At 36.4% G+C, this 27,681-nt stretch overlaps 2 protein-coding genes across 2 annotated transcripts in view; one reads left to right on the top strand and one right to left on the bottom strand.

The window, feature by feature from the left end:
* Window positions 1–11,827, bottom strand: part of LIN52 (lin-52 DREAM MuvB core complex component) — a 36,199-nt gene extending 24,372 nt beyond the window's left edge. Inside the window, exons 1-5 of the mRNA XM_026711629.2 lie at window positions 11,779–11,827; window positions 9,589–9,663; window positions 8,340–8,377; window positions 7,832–7,898; window positions 5,286–5,369 (exon numbers count right to left, since the gene is read on the bottom strand). Of these exons, the coding sequence (XP_026567414.1) occupies window positions 5,286–5,369; window positions 7,832–7,898; window positions 8,340–8,377; window positions 9,589–9,663; window positions 11,779–11,797 (283 nt within the window). The 5' untranslated portion in view covers window positions 11,798–11,827. The remainder of the gene's footprint in view (window positions 1–5,285; window positions 5,370–7,831; window positions 7,899–8,339; window positions 8,378–9,588; window positions 9,664–11,778) is intronic.
* Window positions 11,828–12,136: 309 nt separating this feature from the next.
* Window positions 12,137–27,230, top strand: ALDH6A1 (aldehyde dehydrogenase 6 family member A1). Its single transcript, XM_026711608.2, has 12 exons — window positions 12,137–12,294; window positions 14,152–14,211; window positions 14,687–14,761; window positions 16,392–16,553; window positions 16,928–17,006; window positions 17,615–17,917; window positions 18,486–18,607; window positions 19,477–19,666; window positions 21,117–21,298; window positions 24,292–24,471; window positions 25,702–25,800; window positions 25,986–27,230. Exons 1-12 carry the CDS (start codon window positions 12,238–12,240, stop codon window positions 26,088–26,090), a joined length of 1,614 nt encoding a protein of 537 aa, XP_026567393.1. The 5' UTR covers window positions 12,137–12,237; the 3' UTR covers window positions 26,091–27,230.
* Window positions 27,231–27,681: the final 451 nt, after the last annotated feature.

Below are 27,681 nucleotides of genomic sequence, written 5' to 3'. Positions count from 1 at the left end.
ATCAACAGATAATATTGGGAAAAAAAAAAGTACGGAGGCAAACATTAGGACGTAGGATCAATACATTTAAAATAGAATAGTTTTTAAGACAATACATGTCTTTCCCTAGTGTGGGGGAAAACGTGTTGTATTACCTATAAAAAGAAAACATATTTGGAAAATGTAACTAGGAAAGTAGAGCAATTAAAAATCACTTTTGAGCCATTTACAGGTCTCTATCAGCCACAAGTGCTTGAGAGCATCATGCTTGGTGTGAGTCCCCAGAGAGTGATCACATTTCAATTACTATCACTAACATTAGTCATTACTGAGGTTGGCTCAGGTCCCCAGGGAAGGCAGCTTGCGATGACAATACCCAGTTTCTCCCTGTAATGCAATTCATTAGGCAAAACAGAACAGCTGGGACAGGCACGTGTGGGTTTGAAGAGGGCCCGCCCCAGTGAGACCTCTTGCTCAAACTCTCTCTTGGTTGGCAGGGGAGGGGATCGACTTCAATCCCCATGACAGCTGTACAGTCCCCAGGGGACACTCCATGTTTAATCACTGCTCTTTAAGCTCAAGGAAGGCATTTGATTGAGAATTTAAGCTAATGGCACTCCAGCTTGTAGCAGATTATCAGGCATCTGATAAGGACTTGATGACATTTTATCATGTTCTAGCCTACAAAAGTTAATGAGGCACTTAGATATTGTCTCAGATCCTTAGTCTAGTATATTCTATTCCATAGACGGCTTCTTCAAAGCTAAAAGGGCCAGGAATGCATAACAAAGGAAGCTGTAACTATTTCTGCAGGGTCTTATTTTCTAACATACTATAACATTTCCACTGAGTTGGTAGGGACAAGCTGTGTTATAAAATAACAGTAGGAATGTTGAACTCTGTGCAAGAAAAGGAAAAAATGTGAAAAATTGAAAGATCTAAAAATATCTCAAGCCTACTGAAGTCAATATGCATAAACTTAGGCTTATGGCATACATATCTATGTCCCAATAAATCACCAATTAAAAGTTGTACTCCATAACCAAATCAGACAAGGTAAGTCAATGAAAATGTTTTTGTACTTTGCCTTTGGGTAAGAAAACTGGGAATGAACAAAAAGGTGTGCTAGAAAACACAACTCCCAACCAGCTGTGTATCCTAGCATACATAACAATAGTTCAGAACCAGCATCCAGAAAAAACAGTGCGTTACAGTGGTTATTTCAATAAGGCTTACCTCAGATTCAAATCCAGGACTCCCCAAACCAGAAAAACTAAGAGCAGCACATGATGGAATAATAGTAATAAGGAAGAGGCACAGCATCAGCAGCTGACATGCTATTCCAGGAAGATTTCTTTCTCACAACTTGAGCCAACAAATTCTTTCCCAGTTTCAAAATTTGGAGATTCAGTATCAAATATAAAAGAACCATTACATATGGCTGCTATTATCATGGCACCATAATGTGCTCATGAATATTATAAAACAATATCTTAAAACTGAAATTATGATTAAGTACATGGCACATCCATGTTGTTACCTCAAGTATCCCGTGGTGTAAACTAGCATAGAAGCTACAAAACCGCGAAATACCTTTGATTTTTTTTTTGTCAGTAATCCTTATCCTACAATATAAGTAGACACAAAAGCACTATACACTGAATGTTTGAGATATTTAATGTAAGTTCACAGAAATTTCTTTGTCCTGATACTGAAATCTTGAGGAACAAATAAAAGTAAAACAACTGTGACAAAAGAAGTCAAAGATGATATTAATACTAATAGGTGCCTTGGGTACAATCCCAAAACATCTGGAGCACCACTTGAATACTATCATCGACAAAATCACCACCAGTCAATTGCAAAAGGCAGCTTACATCCTGTAACATCTTTAACAGCATCAAATGCCGCAACTTCTGCTATCCCAAGTCCTTGAGAAGGACTCAGTAGGTGGATAAAAACGTCAAACCTAATGCAAATATCTGACTATGCAACCAACCATAATATAATGTTTAGAATGCAACCTTGCTATATTCTATTAAAATTGTAATGAAATAATTGTTTACTATAATATTTACAGTAATTACTATATTTGCAAGTAATGTTACGTATGATTAACATATTTTATATCATTATCAGCCACACTACATTTTCACATGAAACAGCTTTCTGTTGCTCTTGTCTTTCAAATGTAGCTATTCAATTCAATTAATTATTTATTCATTAGCTGACAGTAAGAAGTGGGATGGGAAAACCAACAGTAACTATTATCTAGCTTCAATTTCCACCCCAATCATTGCAAACTAATCTTCTGATATGTTAATACAAACTAAAGTGTGAACGCTAGTCTGCCACTAGTAGCAGAGTTCTTCCCCAAGAGAGCCCTGTAAAACAGGACAGTCACTGACAGCAGTACAATTACTGACACAGATACAGACTTTATGGACATGTTTATCTCTGCTGTAAATTCACACTCTCTCTCCACTCCGATTCACAAGTCATAAAGAAATTGCAGATAATGAAAAAGTTGGTGAAATTTACAGCATGTCGGAAACCTCAGACAGCCAAAAGAAATTAAAGAGCTGACTAGATATAAATCACACAGGTACAATTAAAAGTTCCCATACCACCTTCACTTCTAAAAGTGGCATACAATTCAACACAGATGATAAAAAGCTGAGGTCACGATCCCCAGGCTGAAGGTAGTTAAGAACATTATATACTGAAATTAGCCAATTTAAGTGCCTTGCGCGCATCCTAATTTCCAGCTGGCGTTTCAATACAGCTTTTGAGGCAAAAATCCTTACCAAAAATATTTCAAGTTTCATATCTGAAATCAACAATAATTAGCAAATAGAAAGGTAACCATTTAGTTTCCTCCATAGAATCATACTCCTCTCCTTTTCTTGCTGCTTTCTATGATCTCTCTAATTCTGCTTTAGAGGTCTGTGAGAATCTTTGAAGTAAATATGGATAGTCTGGAGAGCAAGGGAAATAACTCTTACTATTACAGTCAAATCTTTCACTAGTGTTAGAATCATGCCCTTGATTACTTTGCCTTTGCTAGAGAGGAAGTACATAAAATAAAAATATTTCAAGACTGCTCAGACAATTAGGTTTGGGTTTCATTGCTACCTCCAGAAAAATATAATGCAGATAAAGTACCAGATTGAAAATTTGAAGTTTTTTAATGTATGCGTGTAATCAGAAATATTGGAAAATGTTAATATTCTATATAGCTGGAAAGAGTTCATAATAGATCTATAGCTGTTACTTTGGAGAACTCCCTCCATCCAGCTATATTACATGATTATAATTACTTTATTAACATGTTAACTATTGGAAGACCAGAAAGAGCAGGTTAGAGAAAGTCAGAGATGACATATAATCAATCAAACATTAACAGTTCGATGAATGAGTTGTGATGCTACGGAAACATCAAAAATATACATAACATTCTCTTATGCAAGAAAATATTTCTAAGGTCAAAAGCTTTTACTCAAACATGTACTTGTGTCTTAAAGAATTACATTTATATTTTGGGGAGCTTGCAGATGCATCTTTGTCACTGGATCTTCAGGAACCTTCTATGAAAAAGTACACTTTACCAGCTTAGATAGGATGCTAACCATGGTCTTACCTAGAAACCATAAGCTACTTGGTTTCAATGACCCATGAATAATAGGAATTGTTTGTTTAGATAATTACAATGTATTATCTATAGAAGTGACAAAATATGATCACTACAAAATTAATTACTATATTGGTAATAGTTTATTATCTTCACTGGCTCCGAATTCATTTCTAAATGTATTGATAGCTAGAAACAGCTTTTGAAAGCAGCATTAAGCATTTTAGAAGATATGACTACTTTAACAATTCAAGGAAGAATATGCTACTCATTACAATGTGTTTTGTGAAGTGTGCCTTCTGAAAGCCTTGCACAATTGTATCGGACTCTATTTAAATGTCCTTCTTTGTGAACATAAAGGAAGGTTTACAATTGTGATGCCTTTGAGATGGTCTCTCAGGAATCTTAGGAACGGAAGACTATTCTCTTGGATTACCAACATCAATATACAATAAGCAGGATTATTTTGTATCAGGAAAGAAAATGTAGTAACAGGTTTATTAGAGGAAATATTAATAAAAGGTATTATAAATGTACAGCTGGAACTAAATGAAAAACCAGTTAGGTTTCAAAGGACTAATTCTGAAATCTAAATTTTAACAAATTACAAAAAGTTATTCTTAATTTGCATAACTTCCAGTAAAGGATAACAATTCTCAGTAAAAGTTTCCTATGAGAACAGAGGACGATTGATAAAAAAGTAACAAATATAACACAATTTAACTTATTACATTTTACCAATTCATCGTATCTTAAATTTGTTAAGAAGTTCAATGGGAGTTTCCAAATCTTTAACAGCTACAAATGTATTCCCCAATATCATGGTTCTAATCAGCTATCTGCTGCCACCTAGAGGCTATGTAAGATCTATTTTGCTATCTCTTGGATCTTTTGAACAGTTATTTCACAGTCTTACAATCAGTAAGGTAGTATTTAATTTTGAATAACACGAATAAATGTCAAGGGTACTAAGCTACACTTCTGCCATATTTCAGTTTGAGCAGTTCCATTTGTATTACATTAATTAATTACACAGCAGACAAATATTGCTAGCATGTTTTCCACTAAAATGCATTAAACACTTAGGGCTGTACGTAGATATATTCTTCTAATGCTGCAGCAAGTACATTAATTTTTGATAGTAATAATAAACATTCTGACTTTAATGTAAATATATTTAGGAATGGAATCTAAAAAGGCTGCTGCTCAGTTCATAAGATGGTGCTAGTACAGGCCCTGAAATGTCTATGAAGAAACTTCAATATTATGTAATCCAGGAATGATATCTATGCTGTCAACAAAATGGTGCTTGTTTTAGTCTTTTCAGGAATGAATATAGTACTGAATTGCTAGAAATGAAGATCACATTGGCATACAGCAATCTACTTTATTGAATGCCTTTTGGATTTGGTGGATTACAAATTGCAGGAATTCCAAACTACCATAGGGCACCAAGGGGTTGGAGGAACAGGTATTAACTTATATAACAAAATTTTATACAATCATTTGAAAGCAAATAGCCACTCCCATTTTTAGGAAGAGAATAAGAAAGACTTTATAAACTAATGGTACCTAATCCCTATAGTTAATTAGTATGAACATATTGAACATACATAAACATGACAATTTCCTGCAATAATCCTACTGTATTTTTAAATATCTGTACAACACTTACATTCATCCAGTCCCAACTGATATGCCAAATTCTGTAAACCTCTAACCTTTTCCATCAGATTAGCTGTAGTGAGACTTCCCAGCTCTAAAAGAAAGAGTGTGTAGATTAAAAACATTTGTCATTAAATAATAATGAATGAATCATGCTTTTATTAGAGTTGAACCCCTAATACAGGTAGTTCTTGACTTATAATCATTTGTTTAGTGATGGTTCAAAGTTATAACGGCACTGAAAAAAATGATTTATGATATGACCATTTTTCACACTTATAACCATTGCAGGATCCCCCATGATCACATGATAAAAATTCAGACGCTTGGCAACTGATTCTGTTGCAGTGTTCTGGGGTCATGTGATCATCTTTTGTGAACTTCTGACAAGCAAAGTCAATGGGGAAGCCAGATTCACTTAACTGTCTTGTTAGTTTAACTGAAGTGATTCACTTAACAACTGTAACAAGAAAGGGGGTAAAATGGGGAAAAACTCACTTAAGAATTGTCTCACTTGGCAACAAAAATTTTGGGCTTAGTTGTGGTCGTAAGTCAAGGACTACCTATAATAATAACCAAACAGAAAATAAGGGCAATTTGATATAATAATTGTATAAATTCTGCATATAATGAAATCCACTATTTTTAGAGGAGACACCAGTTCTGCATCTGGTTTCACACAGAAAGAGACTACATCTTTAAGAGCTATGGTGGCGCTGTGGTTAAATGCAGTATTGCAGGCTAACTCTGCCAACTGTCAGCAGTTCGATCATGATCAGCTCAAGGTTGATTCAGCCTTCCATCCTTGATAAAATGAGGAACAAAATTGTTGGGGGCAATATGCTGATTTTGTAAACAACTTAGAGAGGGCTGTAAAACACTGTGAAGCAGTATATAAGTCTAAGTGCTATTGTTATTCCTATTCTATGTAACACGAGTACCTATCTGATAGTAAAGAAAGTATATATTGTAATTATCATCTGGACAACCTGGAAGATATAATGTAAACAGATGATGTTACTTTTTTTCCACATATTGTTATTATGCTTACAATAAAGCAAGACATGACTGGCTGTTTTGCCTCTAAACTCCATGGACATTTTCACTTTGTTCTATTACTTTTGATATTGAGTCAATGGATTTGAAGTTTCCTAATAGGAAAATTTATTAAATTGCCCTCCAACCAGCCAGATGGCATTCCATTAGAAAGGCTATGACAGGAAACTGCTATAATTAGGCAATTCCAAGATAGTGAAGTATCGAATATACTTGTGGATAAGCAGAGAATTGTGTCAAATATGCCCCCAAAATTGGGTTCAGTTTATCCACAGATGGTCTTATCTGCAAGTATATATGGTAAAGTACTTATTGAAGTACTCATACCCTGTATATACTCATATATATATATTCATCCACAGGTGAGCCTAACCTTGAATTATTAACTAAAATACCATACAAAATGGACACTGTAGCTAAGCCAATTGGGAAAATCAAAACATGAACATTTAAAGGATTGGTTTATCTGATATTGTAGTTTATCAATCCCATATTACTATTTAATCACTGAGACCAGCAGCTATTAATTCATATGGTTCAGTAATTCTATGTGTCTTGTAACTTGGTCTTTAAGAGTCACTCTAGCTTGTCCATATTTCATAGATTACAAGAGCTCTGCAGAAAGACATCAATTTGTTCAGTAATACTGATGCTTCTCTGGGATTGTTAAGGAGACCAAATTCAACAAACAAGAATTTAACTTTAGCCAAAACTTATAAATTGTCAGCCAAGCTTGATTTTCCCCATCCTATGAAGCTCAGACTGCATTTGGTGCACATCTGAGAACTGGGAATATAGTTATCAAATATGTGCCAACATGGCCCAAGTTTCACAGAGTAAATGTGCTAAAGACTCAGCAACAAATAATTTGATGGCAGCAATAATAATGTTTCCCTTATCAAGCAGAAAAATATCAGGATTGTAGCAGTGTATCTGCACAGTCCGCACATGTTGCATTTAAGCTTTCCTGAAGCTAAACTCTCACCCTCCAGTCTCAATTCCCTTTAATCGCTTAATCTATTAAATTTACTTTATGCCTGGAAAGAAGGTGTCAAAATCTATGTTACTTACTTTGATGAGTGTCAGGCTGAGAGGAAAAGAGACTCCCAGGGGTTTGATTAAAAAAAATAGGAAGAAAATAAAAGAAGCAAAGAAAATCCTTCTGATGGTTGTTTGTGTGGAGAGGAAAATACTCTCAGGACTCAGGACAAGCAACTAATAGCCATGGTAGAAGCTGGGTTCTGAAGGGAGTCATAGAAACAGCAATTTTGGAAAGCCTTGAAAGCGTTAATCTCAAATTAAACTCATTTACCTCTAAAGTCTATACTTAAAAAGTGTCATAATTACTGGCCCTAATAATTATGTTGATTTCTTCATTATATGGTAGACTCAAAATGAAAGATAAGAAACTTCAACAGATTGTTATATGACAGTAAAATCTGATATTAACCATATATATAATACAAAATGATTTTTATCAAGCACTGAGTAGAAACTCACCTCTCAACATATCAATATCATCATTTTCTAATTCAGCCATCCATTTAGGTGGGGAACTGGTGATAGGCTATTAAGAATAAGCATTCATAAACAAATTATCTATTTTAGAAATGTTTAAAAATTTATAATAATTGAAATGCAAAACTATAATATTTTACAAAATTCTACTGCGATTAAATAAAAGATTTCTAAAACAGATTACTATATCCACTAGAACAATTCTTTTCAAAGAAACAAAGCAAAGACTATTTTTTTAAAGCCAATATCATCCTACTGGGATAAAATCTTGCTTGTTACTTGGATGAGGAAAAAAATATAGTTAGAAAACATAACAAGAAAACAAAAAAATAAGTAATCCCAGTGATTTTCTAGGCATTTATAATTTTTCAATTTTCTACTTTATCTGTTTTTATTGTGATGTTCTATTTTCTATAGAATTTTAGGACAAAAATGTCTACATCAAATATCAATTCTTGCACTTAGATTTTTCTTACTGATCAATACTTACACTTTTAAAAGAAGCTGCAAATTCAGCAACACCTGGTACTGGAGGCAAGATAGATAATGCATTTTAATTTTTTTGAAATAATTGTTTATACAACTTTAAAGGCAATTACAATTTCACTGAATTAAACCGCTACATTATAATTCAGTACATATGTTACTTTTATCTTATTTTATGCTCAATTTTTTCCTGAGGTAAGCTATTAAACTATGTTTCTATAATATTGCCATGCTATGGTTAGTGACTATTTATATGATACTTTTTTATTATCTACAAGCCATTATGTCATGCCTTTTTAAAAAATAAAATAAACTTAAAAAAAAACTAGCACTTACAGCTAACCCTATATCTTTATTTTACAACATTCGGCATCATTATTTCTGGGTAAAATGTGCACAGGCTCAACAGAATTTACTTCTGAAATAAATTATGCAAGATTACCTTCTTGAACTCTTTTAAATCTCTGCCTATGAATAAATATACTCAAATTTAAGCATGTTAAAAGCAATCTTTTAACAGGACAGCTATTAGATAGAATATTAGATAGAATCATCAGTGTAAACAAACACCATTTAAATGCCATATGTGGCTTATCATAGTAAAAACTCATAGAAGAATTTTCTTGGATGAGAAATGAAACATCTTGAAAGAAAAACAAGAAAGTCCAGTTGCCTCCTGAAAAAGCACCTTTGGGAAAAATTTATTATGTTTAAATGTAAATTAAATAAGAGAAAATATAATCATGAATAAAGGTGAATATATGTGTCCCAGGATAATTTTGTAGGATCCAATCTGGGTCAATTATTGGAACCAGAGGTTTTGTCGTCTGAGCTTTTGGACCAAGAAAACTGCTGGAGCCCATCTAAGGGAACTTCTGTATATGCTTAGTAGAAAATGTAATTTTTATTCTAGCTCTACATAATTTTTGAAGAACCTTGGCATGATTCTCAAACTAATATTTATGTTTTTAAAAGGCTATGTAACCCTAAACTAGATTATCCATACAATGTTACAGAATATTGAGTATATTTCTTGAATATATTTTTTAATGTTGTCCTACGAGCTAGTCAAAATTTTTAGAAACTGTTAGCTATATCTCAAAAAGAGTCTTTTCCCATATCTTAGGAAATCTTTATTTTATTAATCCTTACAATAGCATCTTACTAGAAATAATTATTTAGATGTAGAGTCTAAAGTTGGTTCACAAGAGAGTTATCCACAATGATTTACTTCTTATTCAATTACTACTTACATTGCTCTGGCCACAAGTCTGGAGATGCCCTGTCCAACTTTTCAAAGCTCAGCAATGAGGCTTCCAAGTCTGAACCTAGAATTATATCAATGAACATATGTGAAAGCCAAATTACATACGCATCTCAACAGTGGCAGTCCTAAACTGGACCCTGACTCACAACAAACCATTACAAATTGCTCCATAACACCCAGGATATGTCAATATTACACCTTTGTGGGCAGTTTCCCCAGTTTAAGAACCATTAGCTTAGGTCCTTTCTCACTGCTGATCCACTCTTCTTTGAACTTGCAGAATAATACACCAGCATTGCCAATTCCTAAGCTCTCTCACTACCTTTGTTCCCAGTTACTGCAGTCAATTTTGCCCCCCTAAAAGCTATCCTTGGATAATGTCAGAATAAAGAGGAAAACAAGACTTTATCACTGTATAATATAGATAACTTAAACCTGTTTTTTTTAATCAGCTGAAGAAAAGAGTAAAGCAACATCATGGGACAGAAAAATGGAAGAGCACATTTATACCAAAGTTTGGTGTCACTATCAGTAAATAATTTCTGCTAGTATAGTCCAGGTAAAGAGCCTTTTTCTTCTGTGGCTCCCACCTTCTGGAATATTCTCCTACTGAAGGTAAAATCCACCCTTACATTCCAGGCCTTCCAAAAGAGTCTGAAAATTTGGCTCTGCTGCTTGACCCCACAGGGGGTTGCTACATTGCAGTGGCTGACTGGGTGAAGAAAATCCCCACCACCAGGCCATTTATCATCTTGGTTTTTAGTTTTTTTATTTCTAATTTTAATTCTACAGTAGAACCGATGGTGGTATTCAACCGGTTATGGTGAGCCAGTAGCAGTGATGAACAGCAGAGACTGAACCGATTCTCGCCGCCACTCTGTTGTTGGGCCTGGGCTCGCATACTTACTTTTATCTGCTGATTTCGAAGTGCAGCTGCTTTGTGTGGCACAGAATGCCGCACGGCAGCTGCTGAAACAACCAGGATAGTGCAGGTGGCGAGTTAGAACGCCTCTGTGCCTGTGCAAATTGTGTGTGGCGCACGCATGCACACAAAGTGTGTGCACATTTGCAAAGCGTGCCCACCAAGCCACAGCCACCTTACCAGTGGCAAAAGTATTTGAATCCCGAGTAGAACCTTTTTTTTTTTTTTTACTTTTTATCACATTGTAAGTTGCCTAGAGTCATTGTGAAATGGGTACATTTAAATTTAATAAACGCTTACTATGCCTAGCAGCCATATCATAGATTCCAAAAATCCAACAGGATTCCCCCCCCACCAAAAAAAACTTCTTTTATTAAGAAACAGCAAGATTTCTACAATCAAAACTACACTAGAGCACCATAGCTCATCTGCCCAAAGCTGAACTATCACAATCTTCCCTGGCCTGTTAGGCTTCTAGCATACAATGACTGCTGTTGGGAGGGCAAGTGGGAAAAGTCTGATTTACTCCAGGGTGATGGCATTCACTTTATTTTCCACTGTTGGCACTTTGTGACACAAAACACAAGCTAACCATCATGCCTCAGGTCATTGTACAGATTACTAAGAACCTGGTCAGACCAACTAGAGATCGACTTTAAATCCTAATAGTCGTTTTAACAATGATTTGTTTCCAATGATGAGCTTCCGTCATGTAAGATTCTAAGCATATTAGTTCAGAAGCCAAATCCAATGATACCAAAAAGAGCGTCCCCACCTGCATTTAAGGGGCTTCTGGCTAATTCGAAACCCAGTCTGATTTGAGTTGGTTAAGGCAGGGGTCTCCAACCTTGGCCACTTTAAGCCTGGAGGACTTCAGCTCCCAGAATTCCCCAGCCAGCTGGGGAATTCTGGGAGTTGAAGTCCTCCAGGCTTAAAGTGGCCAAGGTTGGAGACCCCTGGGTTAAGGCATCAGCAAGAAACCGGCAGTGAGTTCTAGTCCCGCCTTAGGCACAAAGCCAGCTGGGTGATCTTGTGCCAGTCAGTCTCAGCCCTAGGAAGGAGGCAATGGCAGACCCCTTTTGCAAAACCTTGCATGTGCAGGCAAGTCTCGGAGAATCGACACCACTGAAGGGAGGGGGGAGCGGCTAATTATCCACGTAATCAACGCATGCCTCCTCAATATTAGGTAAACGGCGAGCACAAGAAGGAAGACCGAAGACTACAAACCTCTCCGCCTTCCTCAACGTCTCTTACCTTCCGTAGAGACCGCCATCTTAGCCCGTCACATGACAGCCCAATCTCCACCCCACCCTCCTTTCACGCGGGAGTCCGCAGCCTTGACAGCTCTTTTTGGAACGAGTCAGAAACGCTCCGCCTCCTTTCCCCCCTCCCCCCTCCACGTTCTGCCTCTTTCCACACACACAAAAAAAAAACACCTCCAGAGGTCGTAACTAGGGTAAAGAAAAATTGGCCAATCAAGTTGCGGCTGGAGGGGGCGTTTACAGCCAAGTAGCCAATGGCATCCTCCCCTTGACGGGGAAGTGGGCAAGCCGGGCCCTTTCAATGCTCTATTGGTCGGTGAGAGTGCCCACCCCCACCCCCCGAGGGGCGGGATGCGGTTCGGGTTGGCCAAAGACAAAAAGGGGTGGGCGGCGCCCAGCTGTTGAGCTGCGAGTGGGCAGGGCGCTCGTTGGCAGGTGGTCGTCGGCAAGAATGGCGGTTGTGGCTGCGGTTCGGGGGTCGCAGGGAGGGCGGCGCTTCTGGTTCGAGGTGAGGTCGCGCGAAAGAGAACGGCGGGGCTCCGAGGGGCGGGGTGGGGGTGGAGGGAAAAACGGCGTCTGGTCTGCACGTGCACGGAGTTCCCACCCTTGCTGCCGTTGGCGTGGCGGGGAAGCTCTTCTTTCCCGTCCGTGGCATGTTTTGCGCCCTGCTCCTCTGAACCATTTCGCCGTGGAGAGCGACTTCTGCGCCCGAAGGGCAGGTGCGAGGAGAGCTTTCCCTTAAAGGGCGGCGACGCGTTTTGCCCTGGAAACACAGAAAGACCTTCCGACCGATTGAGGTTCCTCCGGGCTGTGGAGCCTTTTAACCATCTGGGTCGCCCTCGATGGGATCACGCAGCTGGCAAGACCCGCTTAGGATGTTTGTAAACTTCGGATCGGCGGGGAGTTCACTTTTAAGGGCTGTCTCTGGAAGAAAGAAAACGGACGGGATCCCGAGGTCTGCGCGAAATTCTTGTTCTGTGCACGCAGGGCTGGCGGGAGAACGGCCTTGTCCGATCAAGCCAAGGTCCATGAGGGTTTCCTTGTGTGCCAGACGTTGATTGACCTGGAAACGAAAAGCTGCCTGCCCTTTAGTTCAGGGGTCTCCAACCTTGGCAACTTTAAGACTTGTGGACTTTAACTCCCAGAATTCCTCAGCCAGCTTGCTGAGGAATTCTGGGAGTTAAAGTCCACAAGTCTTAAAGTTGCCAAGATTGGAGACCCCTGCTTTAGTTAATCTGCCTTCTTCTGAAAAGCTGCCCTGCATATAGGACAGTTTTGTCAACTTTAAATTGAGGGTATATCAGGGGGGGAGCTGCACTTGTGGGGCATGAAGATTGGGACCCAAAGGCAGAAGGGGGGCGGGATTTTGTGGGCTGCAGGATGGTGAGAAATCCTTCTCCCACCTCATTTGCCGGTTTGCAAGATAAGAACTTGCAAAGGTTTTGAGATAATCAGATTCTTAAATCTTAGGAATATAAAAAGTGAGATAAAAGTTGATAAATGTCCCCCAAATCACTCCTGTTTTTTGAAAGGGGACAGATGGTAGTGGTGAGAACATTGTGAGTTTTCTCCATTCACTACCGTTTTCTGTATTAGCTTTGTTTTGCTAGGAAATGTTAAGTGAAGAAGTAACATATGGACTATAGGCCTGAACTGTCAGGTCTCTTTCAAGTGATAATCTATTAATTTATTGTGATACAGAGATCAGATGCAATACGAAGCATTTAAGATGTTGGGATGGGATTGGTTTGAGTTCATGTATGTTATCAAGCTTGCTATTGCGAGAATACAATATAGGAAGATTTCCATATATGCCACTGTGATCTTGGTGAAAAAGTTTTAAATATAATTAGTCAATAAGTACTTGGAAATTGTTTACTTGTGAATTTCCTACACAATTTTCTTCAACTAGAATGACCTGTTCATATTACAATATTTTCATATTACATTCTGCAATGAGAAAAAGTAATAAAGAGAAACAGCAATAGCTACTCAGACAATACAAAACTTTGCTTTAGTGATAAATAACTGCAACTGCCAAGCATTAGCACATGGATTACGCCTAAAGTGAATACACTGTATATAATCATTTAAAATATGAACATAGGTGAGTAGAAGGTTTGAACCCTATAAAAACTTACTACCAGCATCTGATAATTCCCAATAAAGATGAAACAAGTAATGCAACGCCTCCTGGTGGTCAATGTAAGTGCAATATTTTATGACGAAACTTTTTGAGATTTAGTCTTGCCTCTATATTGTATTGTCTTTCAAATTATATTGTGAATTTCACAGTTACCTGGATTTCTTCTTGAAATGTAGGATAGATGTGCTTAGTTGGTTCTGTTTGCTTTTTGCCTTATAGATCTCGAGGAAGGCAAATTTCAACTGGTATTCCTCATCATTTATTTCCTCTTCTTCAGTGGTAAGTTATTTTTTAAAGAAAACAAATATTAACTTAGAATAAAGTGATATGCTGTTTCTCCACTATGCATTATTTGTCTCAGTTTTTTAGGTGGAGATAAATAGCATTCTGGTCAACTTTAGAGTAAAACATTTAAGACTAGGAAAATATCATTTTGTCTGGGATAATTTGGTCTTAGAGCAAAATATATTCTTCTCAACAGAAAGAAGAAGAGTAACTAAAGTGGACTTAATTGTTTATTGTAATAAAAATGGCTTTAACAGTTTTGTAGATTGTACTATCAGGAATTTTTGATCCACTTATTTTGAGGTTCATTAATATTAATCCAAAAAATTGAGTCCTTTTTCTGTAAAAGATACAATGAAGAGCAAATAGGAACAAATAGAATTAATGAGTTTCATTAAGTGCAAGGAGCAATCTTATTTTGCTTTTGTAACACTAGGATATGCATTAACCAGCATTTTGTATTCTACAGCCAACAACCAAATTGTTCATTGATGGCAAGTTTGTGGAGTCAAAAAGTAATGAATGGATTGAAATCTGCAACCCTGTAAGTAACATTGGTTTGTTTTTGAGACAGAAAATAAAAGATATTCTAAACTATTTTTAAGTAATTTAAATAAATTTGCTGCAACTTAATTTGGAATTAAGGGAAAGTTTATTCTTAATTTCCTAAACGATGATTTAGAAGACGCAAGCAGCATGAAGTTTCTCCCACCACATATTTTTCCTGTAGGCTGCTTGCTTCTTCTACATTATACTCTTTAGAAAATTAAAAATAAATAAGCTTTTCCTTAATTTCAAATTTTTGTTATAGTAAAATATTTGCATGCTTGTAGAGAATTTATGGGAACTAGTTAAATTACAGTTGTAGCTAATGCACTTTTTAATGCAGCTTATTAACATGAAGTTCATTTTGTATAAACCCATAAAAATATCACATGTTCTCACTGATGGGTGAGAAGAGGAAGGATTTACTCAAATCCAATATTGTTTAAATGATTGGGCTTTCTTATCTCCCAACCATTTGCCATAATCCATTCCAGAGGATCCTCCCAAAATGATATTGAAGATGTTCAAACTAAATTTATTAATTCAGCAATTAAACGAGAGAAGAATCTATTTGGGCCAAGGACCAAACAGTCAGGAATGGATGGTATCACTTGCCAGAATGCCATCCCAGGATTAGGTAGGGCCATTGTTTAGACAGAGTGGGTGAGCTGGGCCAATAGACCTAGAGCTCCAAATATATTTTTATGAAGCTATATGTAAACTCCACCCTTCTTGCTTTCCATTTTTTCAGTTTTATCCTGTCCAAGTATTGATACACTTCTCCCCAAACTATTAGGGCTCCCTACACAGAAAAGAAAAAAAAAACTTGACTGCACTCTAAAAACAATTAGGTTTTTAAGAACCTCAGTTGGGAGTAATGGCGGTTTTAGGCTGCCATTGATAAAAGGCAAGTAGTCATTTCCTTGCCATGTGTTTTTAAGCTCCCCCAATGGAGTTTTTTTTTTTTTTTTAAGCCTAATTTCATCAAAAAGGGGCATTTTTCATTGGGACTTCCTTCCCAAAATGGCCTGTAAGGCCTTTTTTAAAATGTCTTTAATATAACTTCAACTGCTGGTGTTTTTTTTGGCTATTTCCATGTATTTTTATTGACAAAAGTACATAAATGTTGCCTCCTTCCAAAATATTTAATTATTGTGCAGTTAAAGCTCTTGGAAACTTTTTAAAAATTGATTCCAGGCAGAAGTAGCAAAAACGTTCTTATTTCTAATCACATATTTGTGCCCAGATTAAGGAAAAACTTGCTATCTTCAGTCAGCAACTGCTTAAGAGATAAGAATTTGACTACAAGGAGAGGTGGGGTTGAGAAATAAGCCTACTGATTGGATGTGCCCTGCTAGAAGTTCCTCATTTCTGCTTTATATGGAGCAACATAGTCATAATATTTTCTTGAAAACTATATGATCAGGGTACCAGCTGCATAATACAGTTTACAGTTTTTATTACTACATTAAGAACAGCAATATTAATCTTTACTTTGAACTGGAAATAATACTGGGAACTCATCCCATAATAGATTTGTGCTATCTAAAGAACTCTTGGATGGCTACTGGGAGAATTTCAATTGTTGTAATTAATCATTTAATTCTATGGGAATGTCATTCTAAAAGGCTACCAATGAAGTTGTTGGTCGAGTCCCAAAAGCCACACAGAGTGAGATGGAAGCAGCAGTGGCTTCATGCAAAAAGGCTTTGGCGAACTGGTCAGAGGTATCTGTTCTGAGTCGACAGCAAATCTTCCTGCGGTACCAACAGCTTATCAAGGATAATCTGGTGAGGAACTGCTATGCCCTTGATGGCATTGATTTTCATAAAGAGCCAATGCAAAGGGGAGCAAAATAAAAGAATGTTCACCTATTCATGTATATATTAAAAACAGACAAAAATTATATAAGTGTAGGAGGTCATATTTCTTTGTTCTTTTATATTTGCTTTATATTCTTTTATATTTGTTCTTTCTTTTGCCAACATATCAAGCTTTGGATTTTTGGTTTTATTTAAAAAATGCTAATTAAAAAAGTGGGAAAGATGGGCATTTTAAGTCATCTCTTGTTTTTGGCCTATTGCAGAACAATGTGTTTTTCCAGAAATTTGCTGAATTTTTGTGGTTCTTTTTCCTCATTTATTTATTCTCTTCTTATCTACAGAAAGAAATTTCAAAACTGATCACTTTGGAGCAAGGAAAGACTTTGGCTGATGCAGAGGGAGATGTGTTCCGGGGCCTCCGTAAGCTGCCTGTGTCTGCTTCTTGCTGTATATGGAGAATAGCTTTTTTGGACTGTAGGAAGATGAGAATATTTCCAAACAACTTATCTCTCAGGATCTCAGGAGCATAGCTCCCATCTCTGGACTTTTGTATGGGGAATTTCATGCACCAGATTATAGGTTGCCTTTTCATGGTTTTTGTTCAATCTTAATCCTATTTTCCCCCAGTATGCATATTATGCTGGTATCATAGAATCATAGAGTTGAGAGGAACCATGAAAATCATTTTGTCCAAATATCTCAGTGGAGACTTCAGTTAGGGCATCCTTGCTAGATTATTAGCATCTTCTGAGGTAATTTGTTTGGATAGTTTGTTTTCTTCTTTTTCCTTCTTATTTATTATGTATTTCTTAGGTATATCTCCTGCCTTCCTCTGGTTCATGGCTATAAATGAGAAAAATGGTCACGTCCCTTTTTTCTGTGCCATTGTAACCAAATGGTCACTAAATGAATTGTTAAGTCGAGGGCTACCTATAGTGGCATTTAAAACTTAAATGGTTTGAAGAAAAAATTTGGAAGCTAAAGAACAGGATCTGAGGGAGATACTTTTCTATTTGTTTTTGTTGCAGAGGTGGTTGAACATGCATGTAGTGTGACATCTCTTATGTTGGGCGAAACCCTTCCCTCCATTACTAAAGACATGGACACGTGCACCTATCGTTTGCCTCTGGGTGTGTGTGCAGGCATTGCACCTTTTAATTTCCCAGCTATGATTCCTCTTTGGATGTTTCCTATGGCCATGGTGTGTGGAAACACCTTCTTGATGAAGCCCTCGGAGCGTGTTCCAGGAGCTCTTATGTTTCTTGCCCAGCTGTTGCAGGATGCTGGTGCACCTGATGGAACACTAAACATTATCCATGGACAACATGAAGGTAATAGCAAGGGGTTCTTGAAAGGTCTCTCCCCAACCCCTTCAGTGTACAGATGGTATGGAATATATAAGTCATGGGGAAAGTAGTCAAGTTACATGCATGTATTCCTAGTTTATTAATTCAAAATGAGGAATTAGGCAATTCTTTCATCGCTTTCTTTGCACCCAAAGTAAATAAGTTTGTAAGTATTTTATCTTTGTAAGTAAGTTATCAAATGACTAGAGAAAGTCAACTTTCACTGCTTTTGGGTAACCCAGTTATCAAGTGTGATTGCATAGTTTATGACTCTAGATCAAATAATTGTGATTATGCATTTGTGCTTTCATATAGGGACAAAGGAAGAAGTAAATGTACCATTTGAGGAAACCCAAGTAGCTGAGCTCCCAAGAAACAGGGTTTTAATTGTAAGAAAGTTAATTGAGAATATTATAATTTCAGTGTTTAGGATAATTGGAGATGGAAAAATGACTAATTTTTAATTATTACTGTCTTAAACTGTACAGAAAATGTTTTTAATAATTTGTTGTAATTGTCAGTGTTTCATTTTTGCTCTTGTTTTTGTTTACAGCTGTGAACTTTATTTGTGATCATCCTGATATTAAAGCCATCAGCTTTGTTGGATCTAATCAGGCTGGAGAATACATCTATGAAAGAGGTTCAAAACATGGCAAGAGAATCCAAGCTAATATGGTAAAACTCAGCATAAAAAAACCCCACTCCATTTTACCAAAAAGCTATCAAACATTTTGCAATATTATTTTGTGCTTTGAACTGCAGATCTGATTTGCAGTTTCACTGAAGACAAAAATTAAAAGTCTGTCATTTCAAATAAAGCTAAACAAATTATTTATATCTATGTTATTGAAAAAAAAAACAATGAAGAAAAAGCTTATCTTCATTTTGTATCGTAGGCTTAAAAGTCCTGACTTAAATGTTCTGTATGAGTTGGGGCGCTGAATAACACGTTAGTCAAAATGTTTTTTATTTTTATTTATATCTCCTAGTTATTTTCAGTGCTGGATAGAATATTCCCTGTTTCAATACAAATGGGGAGCTAAGGAATAATATTTAAAATTTGCTTAAAATGCATACATTCTGCCTTCCCATCTTCAAGTCGTTATCTTTATTTGGAATTGATTAACCAGCATATTGTGCCACACAAAAAAATCCAGAGCAAATAAAGGACAGAAAACTAGACAAGCTAGCTAGGAATTACAGGAACTAGATGTCACATCTTGAAGTCTGACATACATGATTAATTGAACATTATGTAATTGAACTGTTTCCCATGTCAGTCAAAACAATTCCTTTGTACAATTTTGCTAAAGATTCACAATGTTGTGTGTGAATGCATGTCATATGGGACTTTTCCAACATTTCTTTACCATTGTCAGTTTTTCATCAAGCATGATGAAAATTTGTATGTTTTATAAACTTCAGCTATTCTTAACCTCTTGCTTGCATATTCAACAGAAAGACAGAAATTGGTTCCATAAGATCTAAAGATGGCTATGAAATGTGTATTTAGTACATTTGAGAGCCTGTATGTTATATTGTAGGGAGCTAAGAATCATGGAGTAGTGATGCCGGATGCCAATAAAGAGAACACACTAAATCAACTGATTGGAGCAGCTTTTGGAGCTGCTGGCCAGCGGTGCATGGCATTATCTGCTGCAATCTTGGTAGGGGAGTCTCGGAAATGGCTACCAGAACTGGTGGAAAAAGCAAAGAACTTGCGTGTTAATGCAGGTGTGTTTTTATAATCTGGTCTGTTATTGGCAGTTGCATGTAGAACAGCCTTCCTGGTCGGATTCCTTTTAGATGAGTTGAACCATTTCCCAGAATTTTTAGCATTTTACTCTGTTTATTTAGGGTTTTCAAAATTGAAACACACCAAACTTGGAAGGCATTCATTTGAGGAAAACTCACTGATGTAGACCAGGGGGAGGGGTCAAACTCATATCATCACGGCAGTGTCACATGACATATTAGGACTTTTTTCCTCTTCGCTAAACCGAGCATGGGCATGGCCAGCACGTGACGTATCTGGTCCACAGGCTGGGAGTTTGAGTCCTGATGTAGACAATCATAGTATATCACAATGGGTCTTTATTTTATCTATTTATATCCCGCTTGCCAGAACTATATTCCAAATTCACCAACATAAATAGAAAAAAAAAATTATCAGGCTTGCAGATTAGAAGGACAGGCAGTTGATGGTTCTTGTTCCTCTAACTCAGGGGTGGGCAAACTTTTTGGCTCGGGGGCCTCATTGACTTTTAAAATTTGACAGACGGGCCGCCACCTGGTGTCGAAATGCCTGTCATTACAAGTCAAAATCAAATGAATGCAATCATTCAATCATTCACATCAAACCTTAATTCTGTACCAATCTTCAGCGGGCCAGATTAAAAAGACCAACGGGCCGGATGTGGCCCCCGGGCCGTAGTTTGCCCACCCCTGCTCTAACTAATGGTACAATGTCTTTTCCCTTTGCTACTATAATTCAAGAGTAACTAGCAGTTAGAACAAAGGGTTCTTTCTGCCAGAGAACAAGTAAACAAGTTCCTTGCTTCCCTTCTTCTCTAGCAGATGGATGGGAGCAGGACGATTCCATTCTTGCCATGTTAGTCTTAACATAAGCCACTTCAATGACCTTTGTATTCTTCTTGGCTTGGAAAGAAAGGGTCACTTTCAGCTATGCTATTCCAGGGCTTTGTAGAATTGAGGGCATCTGATTCTGAAATATTCATTTTGAGTCCAACATGACCATTGCAAATGCTGTTATAAGTTATTAGATAAATTTGCATTTTTCTTAAGGTGAATTAGTTAAATATTGCTTAATAATGTACTTACAAGAGCAACCAAAATGCTTATTGCAGTATTTAAAAAAAACTTGGAATGGCTTACTAGCCTATGCAAATACCTGGGTACAAAAAGGAAGAAGTAGAGCCATTTACACAAATAGTTTGAAACAAGTTGCTTAAACTAAATAACATGATGGCTATTGTACCTTGGATAAACAAAACTTATAGTGAACAAATATTAAATAGCAATTATTAATAGCAATACTAAATAGCAATCTTAAGTACAGCCTGATGATGTTACAGAATATTTTGTTTAACTGTGCTCTTTTTTATCTTTTTGCAGTTTTAATGAAGCCTGATTTTAGTCTCTGAGCAATTTTTGTGTATTATAGGAGATCAGCCTGGAGCAGATCTGGGACCCCTGATCAGTCCACAGGCTAAGGAACGGGTCTGCCAATTGATTGACAGTGGAGCAAAGGAAGGGGCCGATGTTCTTCTTGATGGTCGAAAAATCAGAGTGAAAGGATTTGAAAATGGCAATTTTGTTGGACCTACTATTCTTGGTAAAGTCAAGGTGAGTTTGTGCATTGATCATTCTTACCAGTTTTAAAAATAAAGAAGGGAAATCTAAAACGATCCAAGAAATAATTCTTCCTCTCATATTAAAAGAATTAGTGTCTGATTATTTTTTGAAATGTTGAAATGTCCTAAAGCTTGTTTACTTTGCAATAAAGTGGATTCCGACTAGATTGTAAATGATCTGTCAGTGATATGGGAAAAATATGATTTATGTATATCAAAAAGGGGAGAAACATAAGTAATTACAAAGGTAAATATGCTTGGTGAATCCTACTCCTCAATAAAACATTATAAATAGGCGTCATAAGTACTCAAAATTTAAATACTGAGTTTTGGCTAGCATACAGGTATTTACAGAGAGTATCCAAGAATTAGACTGCAGGTATAGGCAGCTACATCCTGCCTAAAATACAGTAAAAAGAGCAGAGGAGGAAACACTTAAGTTTCAGGTAATCCTTGACTCATAACCATTCGTTTAGTGACCATTAAAAGATACGGCACTGAAAAAAGTGAGTTATGACCGTTTTTCACACCTAATGACAGTTGCAGCGCCCTGTGGTCACATGCCCAAAATTCAGATTCTTGGTAACTGGCATGTATTTATGACAGTTGGAGTGTCCCGAAGTCATATGATCACTTTTTGCGATGTTATGACAAGCAAAGTCAATGAGGAAGCCAGATTCACAAACAAATTACTAACTTAACAGCTTCAGTGGTTCACTTAACAACTATGGCAAGAAAGATTGTAAAATGGGCAAAACTCACTTAACAATTGTCTTGCTTAGCAATGGAAATGTTGGGCTCAATTGTGGTCATAAGTTTTGAGCACTACCTGTATCAGGACCCTACCAAATAATAGATAATGTTTGGAGAAGTGTTGCAACATATTTTCCGTGATTTTGTTATCATTAATGATTATATTGGTGATGCAAATAATGCGGGGCTGTACCAGTGACACTAGGTAGCAGCATTTCTTTTTGCTAACTCTCTGTGAAATTGAAAATACAGATGGTCCTCAACTTGGGACCATTCCTTTAACAATGGCTTACAAGTTACAGGAGCCTTAGAAAAAGGGACTTGTGATCCAGCTTCCAAATTAAGAGTGTCGCACCCCTCCCCCATGGTCACATGATAGCAATTTCAGTGCTTGGCAACCAGCTTACGTTTATGGTGCTTATAGTGTCCTGTGGTCATGTGATTGTGATTTGTGACCTTCCCAGGAGGCTTTCAACAAGCAAAGTTAATTGGGGAAGCTGGATTTACTTAATTGGTAATTTGTTAACAAATGCAGTAAAAATGATTGTTAAATTCAAGACAGTCCAAAAACAAAGCAAAAAAAATGAACTTATGTCTGCTGTATAATAAAATAAAAATAACAAGTAAAATAAAAAATAAGAACAATCAAAACTGAGGATTCAAATCTTTGTTTTCTTATAGGATTGCATTCTTGGCAGGGTTGGTGTGATAGATGATAGATAGATAGATGATAGATAGATAGATAGATAGATAGATAGATAGATAGATAGATAGATAGATTCAATTACTATAGCTGCCCATGTCATATCATCACTCTGGGTGCCCTACAATCAAAACATAAACAATATCACCCAATTTAAAATAATTAAACAATACAGTCATTAAAAACAAATAATTAAAAGCGGTACAATACAGTCACTGGGAAAGCACATACATTCAAGAACAGACATCCATTTTATGATTTCCACACCGCTTTATAAGTTATAACCAGCAGCTTGAATTGGACCCCTAAGCAAAGTTTGGTTTAGTGATGAAGGTGCTGGCCTAGAAAGTAGGAGAGATTATGAGTTCTAGTCCTACCTTAGGCATGAAAACTGCTGGGTGACTTTGGTCATCACTCTCTCAGTCCAACCCATCTCACGAAGTTGTTGTGGGTGAAAAAGAATAGGAAAGAGTATTACAGAATATTACATGCTCGGTGTTTTGAGTTAGAAGTAATAAAGGTGGGATAAAAATCTAATAATAAATAAAATAGGTAGCCAATGTAGCTTGTGGAGCAGAGGTATAATGTGTTGTAGTTCTAGATGCACATATAAATGCCCACCTAGTTGCATTTTGTACCGACTGAAGATTTATTATAAAGGCCAGAGTTGATAGGAGTTATCTGTTCGAAGATACACTTCTTTTCTGCAGAAAGTTAAGGATTGTTGAAAGATGCAGGCCATGGGTATTACATATCTATTTCTAATCAAACTAAATCTAAAGATGATGTTAAAATGATGCAGAAGGAATAGCAAACAGGGAAAAGAACTGATTTCTTTCTTTTATACCGGTCCACTGCATCAGGGAACACTGATTCTGAGTTGCATGAAAATAAGCTTTGTTATGTTTACAGGGCCTGGCTTCTAGGTAAGGTTGTGTAAGATTAGATTGCAGGCCTTCTGTAGCAGTCGGGGAATTAAGGTCACCTAGTGTGTTTTATATCTGAATTGGCATCTGTTTTCTACAGCTAAATTGCTACCCTGGCCAGCCTAACCATGCTAGGTCAAAGAATTTGCAGGTTGTCATCTATAGTATTTATGTGGAATCTATAACAAAAGAATTGCACTTTTTCCCCTTTCTTCTGATTTCTTAATAGGACTATTTTTGTTTGAGCTTCAAGGTAATAATCCTCTTCAAGCATACCATTTTATTCTATATTTTTCTTTTACAATCATTATTCTACATTTCATTATTGCTGAACATACTGAATTTTTAATTGGGATTATTTACCCCACTTAGGAATTTGCTGCTTAATTTAAAAAAAGTATTAAATACCTTCCTCTTCTTTCTTAGATGATGCATGTTGTGTATAGTGTTGGGTAATCAGAGCCTAGAATAGCGGTCAGGGGTTATGTGAAAGACATGTAAACCATGCTTTGTGAATGAACACCATTTTTTGTATAATATAAAAAGATTTTCTGCATTATGTTTCTGAAGTGTATGCCATTTCAACATTTTCTGTTTTGGTAGCCTAATATGACCTGCTATAAGGAGGAAATATTTGGACCAGTTCTAGTGGTTTTGGAAGCAAACAGTCTGGATGAAGCAATTGAAATAGTGAATAACAATCCTTATGGAAATGGAACAGCAATCTTCACCACTAATGGTGCCACTGCCCGGAAATATTCCCATTTAGTGGATGTTGGACAGGTAAATATAAGAGGATCTTTTACATAGAACATGTTAACCCAATAACTTGAAGAACTGTTGACAGTTTTGAGTAGAAATTAGATAGATCAAAGCAATTTCCTAATGTTCGAATTTTTCAGGTAAATTGTAAAGCAGTTTAGATGGGAAGTTGTGACATATATAGGCCTTACAGTTTTAATAGTAGTATTTAATTATAGTGATTCATTCATTTATTTGCTTCTTAGGCTTGCTGCATTACATAAAAAATGAGTCCCATCAATACTATCCTGCATACTACGCCATTTTTCTCTCAATGAAATGTGAAATATTTTATTGCATTGAACAAGAACATATCCTTTGTTACAGCCTCAACCCCTCACAGCTTCAACCTCAAACTGTCTACCGTGGACCTCACCCTATTCCTAAGTGGTCCTTAAAGAGGGTGTGCACCAGTGTGCCTACCCTCCCTGTCTTATTGTCCAAATTTATCTGTATTTATTTCCTTTGTTCTTGTTTATGTTCATACTTACATTTGTTATCTTGTACATGTTTGATAAATAGATAAATATTTTGAAGTGAAAAGCACTTGAGTGGACAATACTTGCTAGAACTCAAACAACCTGGAAAGAGATTTAGACTACAGTTTTTGATTGGCAGCTCATGCACCAGAGAATTGCTTAATTTTTGTTTTGAAAGACAGAGGGTCCACCCTTATAAAAAAATTTTAAAAATCTATAAAAGAGCCCATTGACACATTCTTTAGATTATCAGAACAATGTCAGCATGTATCACAAAATAGGAAGAAAGGATATCTCAGTTGGTGCTATCAAAATTGACTTATCTTCCATCAAAATCAGTGAGTGGAAAATGACTGAAAAGTGTGATTCTCTTGTCTGTCTGACTGCTTTTTGTCATAACAGTACAAGTTTGATAGGGAAGATCCTTGCAATTTTAAATTCTCTTAGACTGATTATTTTTCATTAGGATTGTAGCAGGGAGAAAGGCTAAAATTCCCACCTCTTGCTGTTATTCCAATAATTATATATCTATACAAAAGAAGTCATGTATTGCTTGATTATGAGGTTCAAAACATCAAATTGCTTAGAAATTATTCTAGGAGAGACAACTCTTCTACAGGAGAGTATGAATTTGAATGCAGGACATCCTGATCAAGTACTCATACTTTTTAGCATTCTGTGCTGATTGCTACCTGTGCTCTATTACAGTGTTGTTAATGTGATTTTGATTTAGGTTGGTGTGAATGTTCCTATTCCGGTGCCTTTGCCAATGTTCTCCTTCACTGGCTCTCGTGGATCTTTCAGAGGGGATACCAACTTCTATGGCAAACAGGTAACAGCTTTTTTTTGTTTAAGGTTATTGTGTCTGTGAAATGGAATGTGGGAGGAATGTGCTTAGTAGATTATTGTATTTCATAGAGAACTTCCAGGAGCTTGTCTCAATTTTTTTCATAAGTTGCAGTGATTTTGCGTTGTAAGTTGGCATAAATTCTATACTTTAGTATCTGTTTCTTTCAGGGGGTGCAGTTCTACACCCAGCTGAAGACAGTTATTTCCCAATGGAAAGAGGAAGATGCCACTGTTACCAAGCCTGCAGTAGTTATGCCAACCATGGGGAACTAAAGCCAACCGACATACTTGCTGGAATTGCTAAAAGTATTTTCATCTGGGATGGTGCAGGCTATTCTTGAGTTGCCATTCTTCCCTGGAAATATAGATACATCTTCATTTCAGGATCATCCTTTCCAATCAGTTGAATACAGCCTTTTAACACAAGATTTAATTTCTATCTATATATGGGATATCTTTTTTTTCTGTAGAAGAAAACATACTCTATGGTGAGTAATCAGGCCAAAGCAGTATCTGCTTCATCTGATTTTGTTCCTATTAATGAGATAGTGTTGTAAATTCAAGTTCTTCCTACAAAATTAGTTTTTTGGGGAACCAGCTATTACAATAGTTTCTGTCACTCCTATTGCTTTTAAGATTTCTTTTTTGCAAGAAATCCTGCATATGCTGGAATGATTGTATCTCATACTAGGATGGGGCAAGTAAATTTCAGGAGACGCAAATCCAGGAGAACATTTCATAGAGCTGTTTTGAGAGCATGGCCTTGTGGAGAAGCAGTGAAGCCTTACCTTCACTAGAATTTTAGTTCCCTTAGCCATACAAAATCAACGATTTTTAATTTTACACATGAATGTGCCTACATACTATTTATGCACTGAATATATTTGGAACTGGACGTGTTTGAGCTTTGTTTTTAGAAGTGCTGAACAAATGGCTCAAGATAGCAACATATTTTTATAGAGGCAATATATTCTACCAATATTGCTTTAACCTGATTGTGATATTTTTCATTAGTCAAATTTATGTGGAGAAGGGTAGATTCTAGTACTAGTTACAAAGACATTTGTGATTTTATACACTTGAGTCTTGAGATATTGATCTCTGGGTTGTTCTGCAATATAGAATGTACTGATTAGCTGTGAGTGATACACGTCAAATTTAGAGATAAAGGATGATACAGTGATGCTATTTTGGAACTACATATAGTCTTCAGATGGAGTTTTTTTTTTAAATCAGAAGATATTTCTGCAAATTTGGAAAATATGCTATTGCTTTCTGTTGTCTAATCAAATTAGCTTTTGTACCTAACAGGTGCTTAAAAACTGATCACTATTAGCTGAACAGGTTATTCATCCATATGCTTGAAAGTTGCATATTGATGTTAATCATGAATAAATGCTACTAAATTCAGAAGTCTTTGGGTTTTCTTCAGATAAATAATCTAATAGTAGAAATACTTCTAATATTAAATTAAAGTGTAAACAATGATTATTATTTGAACATGACGCTAAATCATGCCTTAGTTAAAGAACAACGATCAGTGGGTTTGTAAATGTTTTGGATTAATCAGTGCTAATCATTGGCCATGCTGGTTGAAAATATCGAAAGCAAGTAAAAGGCTTAGATAAGAATAGAAGCTGCCTTTAAGAAAAAAAATCAAAATTGCCAGACTGCCATGGGTATTTGACCTCCAGATATTCATATGTGAGAGAAATATTCAGTTATAAACCTGAAAAAAAATCTACATTTGTTCATCTGTATGTCATATTAGACAACCCCTGATCCCTGGACAGTCCTTTCAGAGATGTTTCCTTACCAGAATCCTCATTACTTTTTCACAAAACAATGCTTTTAAAATACTTAT

This window comes from Pseudonaja textilis, chromosome 1 (assembly GCF_049901715.1).
Source record: "Pseudonaja textilis isolate UNSWEBS1 chromosome 1, rPseTex1.2, whole genome shotgun sequence".
Lineage (NCBI taxonomy): Eukaryota > Metazoa > Chordata > Lepidosauria > Squamata > Elapidae > Pseudonaja > Pseudonaja textilis.
Note: the sequence above shows the minus strand (reverse complement) of the source record. Positions and strands in the feature narration are given on the sequence as shown.

Bases quoted from the DNA above. Each gene is read 5' to 3' on its own strand.
- ALDH6A1 (XM_026711608.2), top strand. From the start codon at position 12,238: ATGGCGGTTGTGGCTGCGGTTCGGGGGTCGCAGGGAGGGCGGCGCTTC. The intron at 16,554-16,927 runs GTGAGGAACTGC...TCTTATCTACAG, and splicing joins AGCTTATCAAGGATAATCTG to AAAGAAATTTCAAAACTGAT. The intron at 24,472-25,701 runs GTAAATATAAGA...ATTTTGATTTAG, and splicing joins ATTTAGTGGATGTTGGACAG to GTTGGTGTGAATGTTCCTAT.